Source organism: Rattus norvegicus, chromosome 5, assembly GCF_021556685.1.
Source record: "Rattus norvegicus strain SHRSP/BbbUtx chromosome 5, alternate assembly SHRSP_T2T, whole genome shotgun sequence".
Classification (NCBI taxonomy): domain Eukaryota; kingdom Metazoa; phylum Chordata; class Mammalia; order Rodentia; family Muridae; genus Rattus; species Rattus norvegicus.
The window spans coordinates 159471786-159490970 of NC_141538.1; the positions used below are offsets into that span (position 1 = coordinate 159471786).

General features: G+C 45.6%; 1 protein-coding gene across 1 annotated transcript in view; it reads left to right on the forward strand.

The window, feature by feature from the left end:
* Positions 1-19185, forward strand: part of Fbxo42 (F-box protein 42) — a 58279-nt gene that overhangs the window by 19141 nt on the left and 19953 nt on the right. The window contains 3 exon segments of the mRNA NM_001395590.1: positions 1526-1792; positions 3206-3322; positions 12536-12670. Coding sequence (NP_001382519.1) covers positions 1543-1792; positions 3206-3322; positions 12536-12670 — 502 coding nt within the window. The 5' untranslated portion in view covers positions 1526-1542.

Sequence of the window (19185 nt, forward strand, 5' to 3'; positions counted from 1 at the left end):
AAGTACATGAGTATTCAGTCCATGGCTTCTTCACAGACTGAACACTAGTTCCCGATTAGGAAGCAGAATTTTACCAGCACTTTGGAACTTTGTATGTTAATCACTGTTCTCACTCAGAGTGGCATAAATGAGCTTTGCTCTGGTGTAAATCGTCATGCAGTATGCACTCGGCCTTCTCTGTTAAATATTTCTTCTGAGAGACGTAGGGCATGTGCCTGTCATTCCTGACTTTATAGGTTTCCATTGGGAATGACAGTTCTTATTATTGGTTCTGTTGTTAGGCATTTGAGTTTTTGCTTGTTTATTTGTTTTTATTGCCTAGATTCATCATGTTTTCTGTTGTCCATATTGTTTTATGGTTGGCAGTTTAGCCAGCTAAGCCTGTTCTTAGAAAAGTTATTATTTTCTTTCTTTTTTTTTTTTTAAGATTTATTTATTTTATATATAAGTACACCATAGCTGTCTTCAGACACACCAGAAGAGGGCATCAGATCCCATTACAGATGGTTGTGAGCCACCATGTGTTGTTGGGAATTGAACTCAGGACCTCTGGAACAGCAGTCAGTGCTGAGCCATCTCTCCAGCCTGAAAAGTTACTATTCTCTAGTTGAATTGTCCTATGTAAGGGTAGGCACTCTACAGTTGAACCGTACCCCTTCTCAAACTGATCTGTGTAAATACATGTGTTAGAGTTATAAAGCCTCCGACTTCTGCCTCAGCCTCCCAAGTGCTGGGATCTCAAGTGTGCCACTATGTCTGTCTTAAAGCTGTGCTTTCTTAGCTCCTATCTTCCCAGCAGTCTTCTATTCGTTTCTAGGTCCCAGAGTTAGTTTTTTCCTTGTCAGTGGGAGGTTTTGGATCATTGGCTGTGTTCCCTGCACCACGTATTAGTCAGATCTCTGAGTTAAAGGAATTATGAAAGAACAGGTTTTCCAGGTTGCTTTTGCTTGCTTGAGATGGTTCCACTATACATAGTCTTGGCTGGCCTAGTACTCACTATGTAGACTTTAGGCTGGTCTAAAAGTCACAGAGATCTGCCTGCCTCTGCCTCCCATGTGCTAGAATTAAAGAATTAAAGGTATGTGCTACCATACCCAGTTGGCAGTGTTTTGTTTTTTATTTTTAATGTGTTTTAGTGTTTGCTACACATGTGCAGTTTCCATAGAAGGCAGAAGATGGCGCTAGGTCCTCTGGAAATAGAGTTCAGACTACTGTGAGTGGCTGTGTGGCTCTGGGAACCAAACCTGGGCCCTTTAGAAGAGCAAGTCTCTTAACTGCTGAGCCTTTTTTCCTCTCCAGTCTTCTTGATTTAAGATTATATGGGACTTGTGTGCCATTCTAGGGGGAGGGAGGATGCTATGGGCTTGGCATTTGAACTCCACCTATCAAATTAATATGGACCCAACCAGTATGGGAAGGTGTGGAGCAGTTTCATGCTGTGCGAAGGGGACCATGAGCAACTCAGGGGCTCAGTGTTTGTGTGCTTCTGCAGGCTGTACACTGATGTTTACTTCTTACCCTCTAGAGCTTCAAGTGTGTGTCATGGCCAGCTCCTCAGACAGTGAAGATGACAGTTTCATGGCCGTGGACCAAGAAGAAACTGCACTGGAAGGGACAATGGAGCAAGATGAGGACCCACACCCAGTATTGGAGGTTGAGGAAACAAGACATAATAGGTCCATGTCTGAGCTGCCAGAAGAGGTTTTGGAGTATATCCTGTCCTTCCTCTCACCATATCAGGAACACAAAACCGCAGCTCTGGTCTGCAAGCAGTGGTATCGGCTTATCAAAGGTACAAGTGTTTCAAAGAGGTGTGTGTGTGTGTGTGTGTGTGTGTGTGTGTGTGTGTGTGTGTGTCTGTCTGTCTGTCTGTCTGTCTGTCTGTCTGTCTCTGTGTATGTACATGTGTGCAGGTGCCTATGGAGGCCAGGAGAGAGCATCAGATCCACTGGATCTTGAGTTACAGGATCTGTGAGCCACCTGTGTGGGAGCTGGGATTGAACTCTGTCTCCTACAAGAACAGCGAGAGCTCAACCACAGAGCCCTGGCTGTGTCCATTCTTAGTGAGCAGTTTAGCTTTAGACTCCTCCCTCCCTGTCTTCTCTCCCTTAAAGACATTGTATTTAAAGAGTTGAATTTAGTATTAGATAAGTTAACACAGTTTTCTTCCTGTCTTGGTTAATTTATGAACAGCTAGAATACTAATTTAGTATTTGCATCTATATCCGTGTTTTATGTACAATGCCTGGTGCTTGTGGAGGTCAAAGAGGGCATCAGACCTCCAGAACTGGAGTTACAGATAGCCGTAGGCCTGGTAAGTGTGTCTGTTAACCGTGACTGTGTATATATGTATGTGTTGTATGTACTCGTTAGTGTGAGTACATGTATGTGAGCGTATGTGTGTGGCCACCAGAGGTTGACTTTTAGTGTCTTTCCTCAATTGCTCCTGATCTTCATTTTTTTAAAATATTTTTTAATCCCCATTTCTAGTGGGGATAATGGAGATATTTTAATATATGCTTAAATATAAAGGAAGAGAGAGAGGTGTGCTGGACAGGTGGCTTAACATGGCACGTGGCTTTAATCCCAGCCCTCAAGAGTTCACGGCTGGATTTTGTGAACTTCACATAGGTGCTAGGAATCGAACTCAGGACCTCAGGAAGAGCAGCCAGTGCCCTTAACCACTGAGCCATCTCCAGCCCACTCAAGCTCTTAACCTTTAAGAGACAGTTCTTAGACATAGTCAACATCTCATAACCTGTTACGTAGTAATCTACTTATATGATCTCGCTTAACTGGAGAATTCTGATTGTTGTGATCCAACCGCAGATGCTTTTTAAGCAGCTGTTGTGCTGTAGACAGTGCTTTGTCGTATTTCTTCGCAAAGATGAGTCATTTCTCAGCCCCTCTGCTTTGCAGTAAAGGCCACCAGTTTCTTTATTGCCTCGTGGTAAACATGAGGACAAGGATGATCACGTGACCTGATGCAGTAACTCTCTTAACTGTCTATGGCTTGATAAAAGCAGTTCTTTCCATTTTGACATTCCTTGATTGTTTCCTTTCTTTGAACAAAAATGAGAAATTTCGACTTCCTCAAAACATTTATGACATATACTGTGATACAACAGTTTAAAAAGACAATTGTAATGATTTCCCCTTTGAAGTTAGTATCTAAGCTGATGCCTTTGGTTTTTCTCATCTTTAGGTGTAGCCCACCAGTGTTACCATGGTTTCATGAAGGCTGTCCAGGAAGGAAACATTCAGTGGGAGAGCCGAACTTACCCTTATCCCGGAACCCCCATCACTCAGCGCTTCTCCCACAGTGAGTACCCATGGTGGCAGAGCAAGTCCCACACTGCCTGTGCTGTGTTTCTAGAAATGGTCTTGGAGGCATGCCTTTGTCTGGCTTTTTTTTTTTTCTTTTCTTTTTTTTCGGAGCTGGGGACCAAACCCAGGGCCTTGCGCTTGCTAGGCAAGCGTTCTACCACTGAGCTAAACCCCTAACCCCCTTTGTCTGGCTTTTAAGTGAAGAGACGGTAAAGTGAGAGTTCCTAACAGAATGAGGAAGAAGTGAGTGTGGACATGAGGTACGGCCTGATGGAGAACTCAGCGGCACAGGGCTTGCCCAGGAAGGCCCAGGTTCAGTTCCGTCCCTGACACCCTGACAGATACAGTGCTAGGGCTTGTTAATGTTACATTATGCTGTTTAATTTGACTGTACTCCTGCTTCAGCTCCTGAAGGTGATGGTTTCGGGCATGTGCCACCATCCCTGTCTAGAGTTTGAGCTTTTGGTAGGAAGGAGCATGTATTGGTTACCCAGGCCATAAAAAAGCAGCCCTAAAACGTAGCAGTTTAAACAGTATTTCTTACCTGTTCTTGAAGGTCTGAGATTTGGAGATGGTCATGATTTCTGATTTAGAAGTGTCATTGAGAGAGGCCTAAGGGGTTTTTTGTTTGTTTTTTAAAGATTTATTTATTTCATGTATATGAGTACACTATCGCTGTCTTCAGACACACCAGATCCCATTACATGTGGTTGTGAGTCACCATGTGGTTGCTGGGAATTGAACTCAGGACCTCTGACCACTGAACCATCTCTCCAGCCTGTGGCCTAAGGTTTTTGTTTTTTGTTTTGTTTTGTTTTGTTTTTTCTTTTCTATTTTTCGGAGCTGGGGACCGAACCCAGGGCCTTGTGCTTGCTAGGCAAGCGCTCTACCACTGAGCTAAATCCCCAACCCCTGGCCTAAGGTTTTTACTGATAGAACCTGTCACACTGTCAGCTGCTTACTGTATTACTGAGAGGGTGTCTGAGACAGAAGCTAGAGTAGTCTTCACAATCTCTGAACTAAGTGCATCTCTTCTGTTCTATTTTCTTGGTCACACAGAGATTGACAGGAGTTGTAAACACCAGGAGGTGAGGCTCCTCAGTGCCACCAGCCCCCAGATCTTTTGCTATACTTGTCTGAAGATGTTCAGAAATAGTTAGGACTTGTTTCTTGCTTTGGTGTTGGATGAAAGTAGACCAAGGAGACAGATGAAGGGAGCTACCCATTCACTAATGCTGCTCAGGAGGGGACACCTATGAGCCCTCCATGGGACTTGATGAAATCAGAACTGTGAGTGTGTGACAGTGAAGAACGCTGGTGTGTGACAGTGAGGGCTGGCGAGATGGCTCAGCAGGTGAAGGGGCTTGCTGCTGTCATTACCTGAGTTCCATCTCTAGGAGCCACATGGTGGAAGAAAGCCAACTCCTGCTGGTTGTCTGTTAACTGAGAGTTGTCCTCTGACCTCCACACTTATACTGTGGCTTATGTCTCCTCCCCCAGTGAATCAATCAATAAATGTAATGGGAAAAAAAGAGAATAGTGGAGTGATAGTGTCTTGACCCATGTTGAAACACCAGCAGTTTACCCAGTGCTGCTGAGCTCTTAAAGCCATTGCCAACACAGTGCGAGAGAAGTCTGCCAAGGTGGTGGGGGCAGGAGGGCTTCAAGACCAGTTGGGCTGTCTAGCAAAACTCTGTCTCCGAAACAAAAAGCGCGTACCATCATCATCATTGCTGTTCTGTTCCTAAGAGTTCTGAAGAGGTCTCAAGTGTTTCTGAAGTTTGCAGGCCATGACTCAGAATGGCTGGATTAGTTGGCGTTCTTTCTGTCAGGATCCATATTTGATCAGTGTGTGTTACTACTACAAATAGTAAGAAAGATGCTGACAGGGTTTCTGAAGGCTGGTTTTTGCAAGACTGGGGATCAAAATCAGGGCCTTTTCCTGAGGGCAAACTCTTTACCACAGAGCTATGTCCAGCCCTAAGACTGTCCCGCACATGGTGAGTGTAAGGAGAGTGAGTCTGCCTATGTCAGCCAGCTTTGTGTGAGCAGAGCAGCACACTGGGGGCAGTCAGCTTGTGGAGGGAAAGGACTCTTACCTCAAGCTGCTGCACCTCCCAGCCTGTCACTGTGATCCTCTGGCAAGGGCAGCTCATCATGCTGTTTGAAATCCAGGAAGGAGTCATAGGTAATTTTTTTTTTTTAAAAAAAGTTTCCACATCATTGCTTTTTTCTGGTTCTGACTGACAAACTAAAGAGGACCATTATAGAAAAACAGGCAGTTCGGCACACAGATTACAAATTAAGAATTTGAGGGCTGGTGAGATGGCTCGACAGATAAGGGTGCTTGCAGCCAAGGCTGACAACCTGAGTTTGATCCCCAGAACCCACATGGTGAATTGAGAGAATCAAGTCACAAAAAATTGCCCTCTCACCTCCACACACGCACCTTGGCACGTGTGTTCCTACGTACATGCACAAGATTAGTGAGTGAATGCATGAATGAAAAAATAAATGAATGAATGAATAAATGAATAAATAAGATATTTGTTGTTGTTGGTTTTAGAGACAGGGCTTCTCTGGGTAGCCCTGGATATCCTGGGAATTGTTCTGTAGACCAGGCTGGCTCTGTAGACCAGGCTGGCCTCAAACTCCGAGATCCACCTGCCTCTGCCTCCCAAGTGCTAGAATTAAAGGTGTTTGCACTACCACTGCCTGGCTAATAAATGTAATTTTAAAATTAAAAGAAAACTAAAGGGGGCTGGAGAGATGGCTCAGTGGTTAAGAGCACTGACTGCTCTTCCAGAGGTCCTGAGTTCAAATCCTGGCAACCACATGGTGGCTCACAACCATCTGTAATGGGATCTGATGCCCTCTTCTGGAGTGTCTGAAGACAGTGACAGTGTATTCACATACATAAAATAAATAAATCAAAAAAAAAAAAAAGAAAAGAAAACTAAAGGATTTAATCTCTCCCCCTTGGTTCCTTCCTTTTTCTATTCTGTATCTATTTTTGATCCATCATTTTTCTTTCTTATCCCTACTTCATGTTGGTTCAAGATCTGCATTTTTAATTCTTCACTTACGTTACCATGGAGATACTGGATGTTTCATACTCATTTAGCTAAAAGTGGAGCCAGCCCCCACCCCCCAACTTTTTCCCTTCCTTAATTTAGTGAATGTCACTATCATCTTAGATACACAGGCTTGAGGTATTGGATTCATTCTCAATTCTTGCCCTCAGGATACAAAGCTGGACATGGTAGTCTGTTTATACTTTGTAGAGTGAGGAGGATCAGGAGTTCAAGGACAGCCCCAGCTACTGAATGAGTCTGAGGTCAGCCTGTGCTGCCTAAGATTCTGTGTAAAACAAAACAAATAGCCAGTTTCTGTTGTGCCTCGGATCTTTTCTGTTTTCCTTTTCTTGATTGTTACAGCTCAGGCACTCAGTGCAGGCCTCTTTTCTTCCCATGGTGCAAGGCAAGCCTGAGTCTAGTTCTGCCCTCTCTCCCTCTGAGTGTCTTCTTTCTGTCTCTCCACTTCTAGCTGGATGAAACTAAAGCTAGACCCTACTTCCCACAGCAACAGAAAAAGCCACATGGTTCACACACTGCCCTGACCTCTGCACTGCGGAGACTACACTTTCCCTCTGCTCTTTCTGAACACAGGCACCTTCCTCACAGTCTCTGTCAGAGAAGCTTTGTCAGCCCACAGCAAAGACCTTTACATCTGGGAACCAAGGTCCCCGAGCTTCTTACCCCGTTTCTTTATTTGTAAGATATATATGGCAAGTTCTGCTTATGAAGTGTGGTCGAGAAACAATCATAATGTCCTCAAATGCTTGTCCCTTGTCACTTGAATCCCATATGGTAGATGTCCTTGTACTTCCTAGCACCTAGTTCAGAGCTCGTCTAGAGTTACTGTGCCTTTGCAATGAGAACTCACTCCACACACTTAGATTCATAAAGGAAAAAGCTCTTTGACATAATGAATGTCGGCTGTGGCTGGTGCCCCAAGAGAAGCAGCCTCAAGCAGATGATCTCCTAGCTCATGTACATCTTACGCACTTCACAGACCCTGTCTCCCTTACATCTCTTTCAGGTCCTGGCCCCTGCTCACACTTTGAACAGTTTAGGCCGAGTCAGGAGACTGCAAGTCTAGCTGCTTAGGCAGATGGGAGATCCATACAGCAGAGATATTGCCAGACTGTTTTAGCGCGAATAGTTGTCACTCACCATGTTCACCTGATAGAGTATGCTTTTCTCAAGAAGAGAACTGAGGGGGCTGGGGATTTAGCTCAGTGGTAGAGCGCTTACCTAGGAAGCGCAAGGCCCTGGGTTTAGTCCCCAGCTCCGAAAAAAAGAACCAAAAAAAAAAAAAAAAAAAAAAAGAAGAGAACTGAGGGACTACACAGCAGGCCAGAACTTGACATTGGCTGTGACCATGTGTTGATCCGGGGATGGGCCGGATGGCTTGTTGAAAGAGAGTGGAGCCTTCAGCAGGTTGATTCTGATGAGTGGACATTGGCATCCTCACTCCTAACCCCTTCTGCCTCTCACGGCCTGGTCAGGACTCTGCTTGTCTCGGGGGCTTGGGAGGCAGCTCCCTAGTTAAGTTCTCTTTGAGCCACATCAGTGCTAACGGATTTTAACCATTGTCAGGGTGTGTGGGCTTAAGCAGCAGCAGGTGTGGTTTAGCAGGGAAAGGTGCCACCACCAAGCCTGAGGCCTGAGCTCAGTTACTAGGACACACACAGGAGAGAGAAAACCAACTCTGCAAGTCATCTGACTTCCACAGATGTGCCGTGGTGTGCTCTCTCACACACACACACACACACACGCACACACGCACGCACACACACACGCACGCACGCACACACACACGCACAATTAAAAAGAAATGTTCAAAGCCATAGGCATAACAAATACATGTCAAGTACAAGATCCTTCCTGTGTTAAAAGCCTGGGACAGAAACGACAGGTGAAGTTTCACTTGGTGGATGTCTGCAAGTCTAATCATGACAGTCTTGGTTAATGGCGGATTCTCTTGTCAGATTACTATAGACACTTCCCAACACCGTAAGCCTCGAAGTATTTAGGCTTCTCATACAGTCAGGTAGTTCCACACACTGCTGACCTGGCACCTGCGGGAGCCTGCAGGCCCAGGCTGGATCCACACCCTTGGCTGTCCTGAGTTATATAATTACAGGCCTTATCAAATATGTTCCAGCTTGTAGCTGGGAGACACATGACAGCATAGTCTCTTCCAGCATGGGATACATGCCTCAGGGCCTTTCCCTGGTGACAGGAGGAAAACACGAAAGTCTGAATGTAAAGAGTGTGCAGCTCACCCAGGGAACTTTTGGGGACTGTTCAGACATGGTAGAAGACCTGTTTCCTCGAGATCGTGCATCTGAGATGATTGTAGTTCAATAGAAAATTACTGTGGTCAGTGGAGAACTGTTGGCTTTGCGTGCAGTTAAATTGTGGCTATGCCTTTGCCTGGACACTGTTGAAATTTGAGATAAGTGTCTGTTATAGCTGTTCATGGACAAGTTTGGGGATTTAACAAGTGGGACACACAGGCTCTACAATTACAATCTTAGTGTAGTATTCACACTGCTGTGAGCTCTGACTGCTGCAACATCCCAGAGGTCTAGATGTTCTGGAAGGAAAACCTATTTGGGTGGAGAACGTGAGGCAACAGCGGGACTTGGTAGGACAGACCTGCTTGAAGTCCTTATCTCCTCGGGCGTTCCCTCTGCTGTCACCACGCAGTGTCTCACCCAAGCAGGCAGTAAGTGGAGTGAATGGGATGCTTGTTGGACTGTTTGAATCCTATTTTCTTTCTGGATTTTGAGGAAGAGTCTTGCTATGTGGCCCTGGCTGGAATTCATTATTTGGACCATGTTGTTCTTGAGCTTATGACTAAACATGCCTGGTGTCCAATATGTAGTGTACTCTTGTTCTGTTATATCTGAGTTCTAACCATTGTGTTCCAAGTTGACTCCTTTTCTCCCCAGCTCACTGGTCACTCGTGGTTCAGTACCTTAGCTGTCGGCCCTGTTTTCTGCTTCAGAAACCTTTGTTTGTTCAGAGCAAAATAGGCAAGTGCAGCTCGCACTATTTTAGTATAGGATTAAAATACATGTGAAAGACCTCATGGGGCCCAGCTGACTGGGTTTTCAATCCAAATAGAGGAGAAGAATGTTTGCCATCTCTGAGAAATAAAGGCGCCCTGCTCCTTCGCTACGTGAAGGAAGCTGCTGCTAGGACTCTGGGGCGACTTGGGGCGACATAAGCTGGACTTGACAATCCTAGCAAGGAAATCAGGGACTTCCATACCCTTTATTTTACTTACTGTATGTGTGCGCACTACCAAGTGGTTCCTGGGTCATCAGACCTGACAGCAAGCACCTTTATCCATTGAGCTGGCCTGGATAGCTCTGGCGTATTGTCAGGTAGTTCCTCACAATGGCTCTATTACTGGAGTTACTTGTCCACTGCACGTCTGATGAGCCATGTGCGTAACCCTAGTTACCTGTATTCCCAGTGCGCAGGAGGCTCCCCACAAGCTCAAGGCAAGCTTGGGCTGCAGAGCGAGACCAAGGTAACCTGGAGCTGCTGAGTGTCCTTAATGGAAATGGAGATGTAGCACCGGGAGTTGTCCTCACACCTTTCAAGCCCCTTAACTGAATTGTTTGTTATTTGCAGTTCTTACAAACGTGAGCAATGGGAGTTGATTGGACTCTACTTTTTACTCTATTTATTTATATTACTTTTTTTTTAAGATTTATTTATTTATTATATATAAGTACACTGTCGCTGTCTTCAGACACCCCAGAAGAGGACATCTGATCTCTTTACAGATAGTTGTAAGCCACCATGTGGTTGCTGGGATTTGAACTCAGGACCTCTGCAAGAGCAGTTGGTGCTCTTCTTTTTTTCTCTCTCTCTTTTTTTTTTTTTTTTTGGAGTTGGGGACTGAACCCAGGGCCTTGTGCTTGCTAGGCAAGTGCTCTACCACTGAGCTAAATCCCCAACCCAGCAGTTGGTGCTCTTAACCACTGAGCCATCTCTCCAGCCCCTATTTACATTACTTTTATTTTGAGTTAGGAGCTCACAGTGTGAGCTGGAACTTGCTTTGTAGAACAAGCAACACTCTTAAAATAGACTTTCTTGTTGTGAAGACAAGAGGGTGCTGGGAACTGAACTCTAGTCCCCTGGAAGAACACCCAGTGCTTTAAACATTCTTTTTTATGTAGCGTGCTCTCCTGCATGTGCACTTGCATGTCAGAAGAGGCATGCCTTTATAGATGAGCTACCACGTGGTTGCTGAGAGTTGAACTCACAACCTCTGGAAGAACAACCAGTGCTCTTAACTGCTGATCCATCTCACCAGCCCCAGAAGGCTTGGTATTTAGAGACTGGGCATGGTGGTGCACACCTTTAATCTTAGCATTTAGTAGACAGAGGCAGGAGGCTCTTTGTGAGATCTAGGCCAGCCTGGTCTATGTAGAGAGTTCTAGGACAGCCAGAGCTACATAGAGTCTGTCTACAAATAAACAATACCCTCCCCCCAAAAAAACAATCAAAACCAAAAACCAACCCAGAACATTTAAAGCTCCTATGTCACTGGAGTGGGTGCTGGGTGAGCAGTGAGAGCCAGTATGTCATAGTGCAGCATTTTTGTTGTTAATGCAGTGACAGCCATGTGGTCATTTGCTGCTTTACTGGGGTTACTGGGGCAACTAACAGAGCACATGGCTTTATTCAGCTGGTTTCTGACATGGCCTGGGTATGAGTTTACTTAGAGGCCTGACAGCTGGCTGAGAGGAAAGAGACGCGTGCCTCACACAGCCGGCGCACACTACTGCTGTAACTAACCATGGCAGCGAATGCAGGCTAGGAACTCAAGGAAGTGGCATAGCAATTACAAAGAGACCTTGAGAATAGTGTCGAGCTAGACTAAACCACAGCCAAGCATGAGCATCTCAGGATTCCTGATTCTTTGCTCTTTGCCCTTCCTCTCTGTGACACCAACTGTTGGGTTTACGTGAGAAAGGAGGGATGGTTCTCTAGCCTGTGTGCCTGACTTGGACATGGGGAAGGAAGCTTGCCCAGTGTCTTCCTGCAGTGAGGTGGTGATGTGAGGCTGCAGGGCTTGTGTTCATCGCCTCAGATCGTCTCCTCAGAACAGCACCGGGATAGCAGAGCTCAGCTGTTCTGCTCCCATTGAACTCTGGATTAGGTTCCTCTGGGTTTATTCTTGGGAATGCTCCTATGATGAGCGTGCGATCAGCTACCTGTGGCTCTTCTGTGGCTTTGGTTCTTTGCTGCCTGGGGCTCAGTCGCTTCAGCTTCTTCCTTCAGTTGCTTTGGGCCTGAGCTGCTGTTTCCTTTGCTGTACTTCACAAAACCCATCTTGATTTAGGCACAGTGGTGTCTGTGTGGTGTCCATGGTGCTGGTTAAAATTGTTTTCACACTTGATGTTGTGTTTCATACAAAGCTTTGTACTTTAGGTTACCTTTGGAAATGCAGAACTTAGAGAAGAGTCTTTAGAGGACAGAGGAAGGGCTTTTGTGGAGGCTGGCTTGCTTTGCCCTAGGGCACCTGGTGTAGTTTACATTAGCAAGAGTGACAGAAGCCCCACTCCGAATGCCACCATCTGAATGTGCGTTGCTCTTTCTGGAATTGTGCCATCCTGCTCTGTGATGCCATTGTTGGGGTGCGCCATACTCAGAAATGGAACGGCTAGGGGCTAGAAAGATGCCTTGTCTGTAGACGAGCACTGTGGGCTCCTCTAGAAGACTGAGGTCCGCACATTTTTATGGCAGCTGATAATTGTCTGACTCTAGCTCCAGGGGAGTCTAACACCCTCTTCTGGCCTCCATGAGTACTGCACATACATGATGCGCATGACATACACACAAGAAAGAGACCCTTACACATAAAAGTAAATGTTTAGATATTTTTAAATAATAAAAAAGAAACTTCTGAGGCTTTTCTCTGGGCTTTTTTTAGTGATAATAAGATACCGACCAGTCTGAAGACACGCTGCTAAGGAGAGAACTTTGCTGCCTGGTCCAGAGCTATTGAATGTGTGGGATAACTGAGTTTTGGGAAAAAGTGGGTTATGGGTAAATGTTAACAGTATCTCAGAATTAAGCTGCAGTCACTTGTTTGTTGTTTTTCTCTACCCCCGTAGGTGCATGCTATTACGATGCCAATCAGTCTATGTATGTCTTTGGAGGCTGTACCCAGAGCAGCTGCAATGCTGCCTTCAATGACCTCTGGAGGCTCGACCTAAATAGCAAAGAGTGGATTCGACCGTTGGCCTCAGGTAAGTGATGGACCGCTGACTTCTGCCTTTCCACAAAGGACTTCTTGGCATATGTTACCAGTCCCATGTTCTTTGTTACATCTGCTGTGTAAACGCCTAGGGTCATATGCTTATCTAAAGCTTTGCAGTAAAAACAAAATTATAGGTGGTGCACGTCTTCAGTCTCAGCACTTGGGAGGTCAAGGTCAGCCTGGTCTACATAGAGCGTTCTAGGGCCGCCAGGGCTACATAAAGGGGTTCTGTATAAATAAATGAATGAATAAATAAATAAATAAGCAAGCAAGCAAATAAATAGATAGACAGACACGTTTGTGCTTTATTGTCGATATTAGTATTGGAACCTGTCCAGCATCATTGTGGCACTGTGTGAACCATGGTGTGGTTTTCTCAGGTACGTGCACAAGTGTGATTTCTGTTTGGAATGAAGTTGAAGAACAGAACAGAGTCGTGAGAACCATGGTTGACTGACAGGCGCTATTGTCCCAGGCTGAGGTCTCTGAATAACACTTGTTCTTGCCAACTCAGATATTCGGGGAGTGTATGGGGCGTGCCTCTGCTGGTTACTCAGGAGTGTGGGAAGATCTCATAGTAGGTGCATTCCTACCAGTCCCAGGATGGCAGTATTACGCTGGAGAACAGATTCCTTTTCTCCTTTTGATTTAATCTTTTCTTTAAAAGACAACAACAAAAAACAGTTGTTTTTGCACTCGTGAGGCTGTCCTGTCAATTTGAATGTCAGTCATGAGATTGGAGGTGCTGGAGTCATGGAGAAGTTGAGCCCCTGGGGTGTTAGATGCTCCCCTTACATTCATTGGCAGGCTTTCCCCTAACTCTTCTTCACTTGGCTTTTCAAAGATGGAGCTGAGTTTCGGCGCCAAGGAGACTTGTGTTTTTCTTGGGCTCTTGTCATTTACTTAGACCTTGCCTTGCTAATTGGCTTAGGTTGGGTCAGCTTGGCCTTTTAGGAAGGACACTGGTGAGGAGGCAGGGGCTTCACTTCTGGCATGACCTCAGTTCTCAGTGACAGTGACTTACCGTACCTCTCAGAAGTGTGGACTGCATGATCCTGTCTTAAAGGCTGGGAAGCCAGTCATGCTCCCTGTGCTTAAGAACTGCTGCTGTAAGGCTGTGGCCAGAGGCTTAGCTCTTCTTCCACAGATCTCAGCAGACAGAGCAGGAGCACACAGGCAGGGTTATTGGAGCACTCTGGGGGTGGGCGGGTGGGGGTTTGTGCAGGGCTATGTGAAAAGTTGAAAGCATGGCTAAATGCTGCCGATTTAGGGTTCAGGATTTTATGCTGACTAAGGACTCCTTTTTTAGTTCCTTTGTTCCCTATACGTGTAAAGAAGCATTGATTAATAAGTGTTTGAAGTCACAAATTCTTTTTTTCTTTTTTTTTTCCTTTTCTTTTTTTCAGAGCTGGGAACCGAACCCAGGGCCTTGCGCTTGCTAGGCAAGCGCTCTACCACTGAGCTAAATCCCCATCCCCCACAAATTCTTTTTTAAAAATAACATTTATATGCATTTTGCCTATGCGCATGGATGTGAACCATGCGCTTGCTTGTTGGATCCACTAGAACTGGGGTTACAGATGGTTGTAAGCCACTGTGTGGACACTGGAGTTGAACCCCAGTCTTCTGCAAGAGCAACAAGCGCTGTTAACTGCTGAGCTATCTCTTAGCCCCTGGAGCTACGGTTTGTAAAATCTAGAACATTGAGGTTGGAGAGATGGCTCAGTGGTTAAGAGCATTGCTGCTTTTTCAGAGACCCAGCACGTACAAGGTGGCTCACGGCTGTCTATAACTCCAGTCCCATACGATCCAACACCCTCTCCTGGCTTCCACAGGCACTAGACACATACATGCACAGGCCTACCTGCAGACAGAACACTGATATACATTAAATAAATAATCACTTTGAAAATGTTGCACCCGGTAGCCACTATACCTGGCATTAGGTCGAGGCACCATTTCTAAGCACCCTTCATTGTCCCAGTCTCAGTGCTGGTTCAGCTGTGCCGTGTACCCTCCCTACACACCTTGCTAATCTGCCGTGGGTATTGTTCCCTTCTTTGCAAATGGAGCTCTGGGCTGGGGACCTTCACAACTTCCTTTAAGAAACACATGAAACTTTATTCTTTTTAGTAAATCACTAAGTTTTGTTGTCATAAAATTTATTTTATTTCCAGTTGCATGGGGAGGGTTTGTGCTTATGGGCACCAGCGCTTGCAGAGTGCAGAGTGCAGGTCAGATCTGCTGAGCTGGAGAGTAGGAAGTTTTGAGCACCCGGCATGGATGTTAAGAACGAACTTAGTCTTCTGCATAAGCAGAATGTGCTGTCTCTCCAGCCTGGTAAACCATTAAGTGTGAAGACGATGCTTTGAAATCCCCATAGTAGCTGGGGTGGTAACTAAGAGTCTACATAGACGATAGTCACTGAGACCGTTCTCTTTAGGTTGGCTGATTGATTGGTCGGTTGGTTGACTGTCTCTTGTATCTCAGGCTGGTCTTGAACTCCTGATCTTCCTGCCTTTGTCATGTGCTAGGACTGTTTGTTTCCTTTTTAAAACAAGCTATTGAATGTTTACAGTCATCTTTTATAGAAGTGCCTTAAAAGACTCTAATTGCCATCTCACCCTAACTTTTTAATTAGAGCCTAGTGTCTTTAAAGATTTATTTTATGTATATGAGTACACCATTGCTGTCTTCAGACACACCAGAAGAAGGCATCAGATCTCATTACAGATGGTTGTGGGCCACCATGTGGTTGCTGGGATTTGAACTCAGGACCTCTGGAGGAGCAGTCAGTGCTCCTAACCACTGAGCCATCTCTAGCCCTGAGCCTAGTGTTGTTTCCTGGATATTCGAAAAGAAAGGAAGTAGATCAAAGAGAAGAGGCTGGAGGTTATTACAGTAAGAGCAGTGTGGGGTTGTGGTCTAGAGTCATGGTGTGGAGAGAGGATCTAGTGGATGGCTTTCGGCTGGATCTTTACATGGAAATACATTTGGTGGATTGGATGTAGGAGAGAGGGCCAGCCAAGGCACAGGTTCACAGCTTGTGCAGCTAGATACAAAATAGAACCTGTTTTGAGGGTAGGATACATAGTAAAGAGAAGTGTAGGTTTGGCTCTTTTATGTTATTAATCCCACTAAATCTGAAGCAAGCTTTAATTAAATACGGCCAGGATGATAGATTCTAGCCAGACCCATCCCAGAGTTCCCAGAAAATGACCATGAGCTACTACATTAGCTGGGTACTTGTAAAGGCCACCCACTCTGTCCAATTGGGGGCAAGCATACGTCCTGACATACTTCTGCCTGCCTATGATTAAGTACATCCGGTGCAGTCGGGTCAACCAGACTTGTTTAAGGAAGTGAAACATGTGGTTGTTAAAAGAACAACAGCCTCCAGCATCCCTAGAAGTGTGTGTCTTTGGACAAGTGGCTGCTAGTGATCTGTAGGTGAGAAATGGTGCCAGCTCAGAAAGGTACGAGCAGGTTTAGAGTCAGCTAGAGTGGTCCGCCAGTGGTTTGTAGAGTAGAAGGAGAGTGAGCTGCCAAGAGGCGTGGCATGGGACTGAGAGGGCGGGGAGTGTGTGCATTTGGTCTATTTTGCCTATGTTTGCCCATGTCTCTCTGTGTGTGGGTTGGAGAGTTGCCACTCACGAAGGCCAGGGTGTTAAAGCTGGAGTGACAGGGATAAGCTGCCCGACGTCAGTGCTGAGGATTGAACTCCGATCCTCTTGAAGAACAGTAGGTGCCACTGAGCCTTTTATTTTTTCCTGTTTTTCGAGACAGGATACAGGATTTCTCTGGAACTCACTCTGTACAGCAGACTGACCTTGAACTCATACATCTACCTGCCTCTGCCTCCTGAGTGCTGGGATTAACTACAGGCATGCACTACCACCACCAGGCCATTATTACTTTTTTGAGACAGGGTTTTACTGTGCAACGCTGGCTACCTAGAAATCACCATGTAGACCAGGCTGGCCTTGAACTCATAGAAATCTACTTTCCGAGTGCTGGGATTGAAGATGTGTCCCACCAGCCCATCGAGGCTTAGTTGCAGTTTTATGGCGGTTCATCTTCCAAGTGTGATGGTGAATACTGTGATCCCCATACTTGGGAAGCAGAGGCAGGAGGATCACTGCAAGTTTGAGGCCACCCAGGTCTTCATAGTGAATTCTAGGCCAGCCATCACTATGACTCTATAGCTTGTCTGCATGCCAGGGACAGTGGTCTTCTAGAGGAGGTGACTGATCAGACAGAGTGGGGAATTGTCAAGTGGAGGATTTGAGCACCGGCGGATAGGAGTATGGGTATTCATGCTGACCAGTGGGGACTGGGGCGGACTTTGTACTGATTGTTTTATCACTCATGATCTAGTGGAAGATGAGAGGAGAGGAGTCGTCGGAAGTCATGTGAGTGAACCTAGTCTTTGCCAAGCAGTTCCAGGAAATTAACTGACCTTCTAGAATTGTACAAAGGAGGCACCTTAATTCCTAAAGAAGTTTGTTTGGCTTAGCCTGTGTTTAATTCCCAAAGTATATAAGCTATTCTTTAAGTGTGTGTTTCAAAGGACTAACACTTAAACCAGTTTCTCAAATAAATTACCTATGATTCAAAATGAAGCTGACTCCGACACCTAGTTAATAGCAACTGTAAGTCACACTGCCCTTCCCGTTGCTTTAGCTCAAGATAAAGTTATTAAGTTAGCATTTGAGCATTCTGGCTTCAAAACTTCCTAAAGATTACTCCACTCTCGTGCAAAAAAGGAGAGAATTTGAGTTGGTGAAACATGTTTCCTCAGTTAGAAGCAGCTTTAAATACTGTGCTGCTGGAGTCTCTGAATAGTAACGCTGTGGAGCTAACCGGTCATGGCTTAAATAGCCCTGGGGCATCATTTGATTTTCCCACCACTTTCTTCCATAGGATCTTCCAAGGATTTTTGTGAATCCCATCCCAGTTCTGTACCTTCACATGGAGTTCCCAGTCCTGGCTTGTGGGTTCAGAATCTTGTTTTAGAAGAAAGCCCCACATTCTCACGTGTCTTGGGATGTCTTCTGTGTACCTCCTAGCTGCATAGAGAAGTAAGGCAGACTGTATTCCTCGACAGTAGAGTGGCAGACCATCCTCATGTCCACGTAGTCTTTAGTCTAACGCACAGAGTTGTGGATGGGGTGATGGATCTGGGGGGTGGGGTGGTATATGTGTACATGCCAGTGTGAATACACAGAGGTGTGAATACACACACGGAAGCCAGAGGAAGGTATCAGGAGTCCTCTATCACTCTGCCATTGAGACAGGGTCTTTTCCTAAACATGGAGTTTACTTTGGGGGAAGGTGGGCAGGTAGGCTGGCAACCAGTGAACCCCAATAGTCTTCCTGTCTCTACCTCCACAGGACTAGGATTTTAAGTGTCTTAGGACTCTACCCAGGTTGTTACCTGAATCTGGGATAGCAATACAGGTTCTCACACTTGCCACAGTAAGTGTTCCTAACCACTGAGCCACCTCACCACTTCCTGGATCTGCACTTTCAAAAGAGACGAGTGCACCAGCTAGATAGCCCAGCAGTACCAAGATGATGGATCCTCAATACCCAAAAAGTAGAAGGGGACAGCCAGTTCCCGCAGGCCTTCCTCTGACCTCCCGCCAGAGGCGCATGTGCACATGCACATCAGCATAAAGAAAAATAGGTAGAAAACACACTTGTAGGCGAGAGAACCCTCTTCTGGGGTCGTTTTGAATCCACCTAGTCCTAGATCCCTGAGTTATAGACCTCTGCCAGCTGCCATGTGGGTGCTGGGAATGGAGCCCATTCCTCTGGGAGAGCAGGCACTGCTCTAACCACTGGGCTGTCAATGCAGCTCTTAGCCTCATTGCTTTCCCTTTTAATTTAGTTTTGTTTGTGAATGAGAAGACTCGGTTCTACCTTTAGGTTTGTTTTGTTTTGTTTTGTTTTCTTTCTTTTCTTTTTTCTTTTTCTTTTTTGTGGTTACCAAATGCATCCATTACTAATATGTCACTGGCTCCTCCCATCATCATGTGACTCTGAGTCATTTAGTCAAACTCTGGAGTCTTTTACATTTTTTTTTATTTAACATGTCACTTAAACAAGACAGTGTCACTGGAAATAAAGCAGACTCCTCAGCTTTCAGAACTCCCTGTGCAGCACTGCCCCTGTTCATTCTCAGGTATCCGTGGAACTTCCTAACCCCGTCCTGTGCTTTAGGACACAATGAACTTCATTTTGTATGCTGTCTTATGGGTCTCCGGTGCCATCCAGATGTTAACCTTCTATGAACTTGTAGAAATCCATTCTAATTGTGGAAACACAGGTTTTATCCTGAGGTGCTTCTAACTTTCTCAGTGTGCTGGTTTGAATAAGCCTAGCATATTGGAAGACTTGGCTCAGAGTCTGTTGTGGAAAAGCTCACCTGCTCTTGAGAGGAAGATGAGCACTGTGATTGGTCATGTATTGACTTCTGGGTAGGAGACTGCGTCTTCCTTC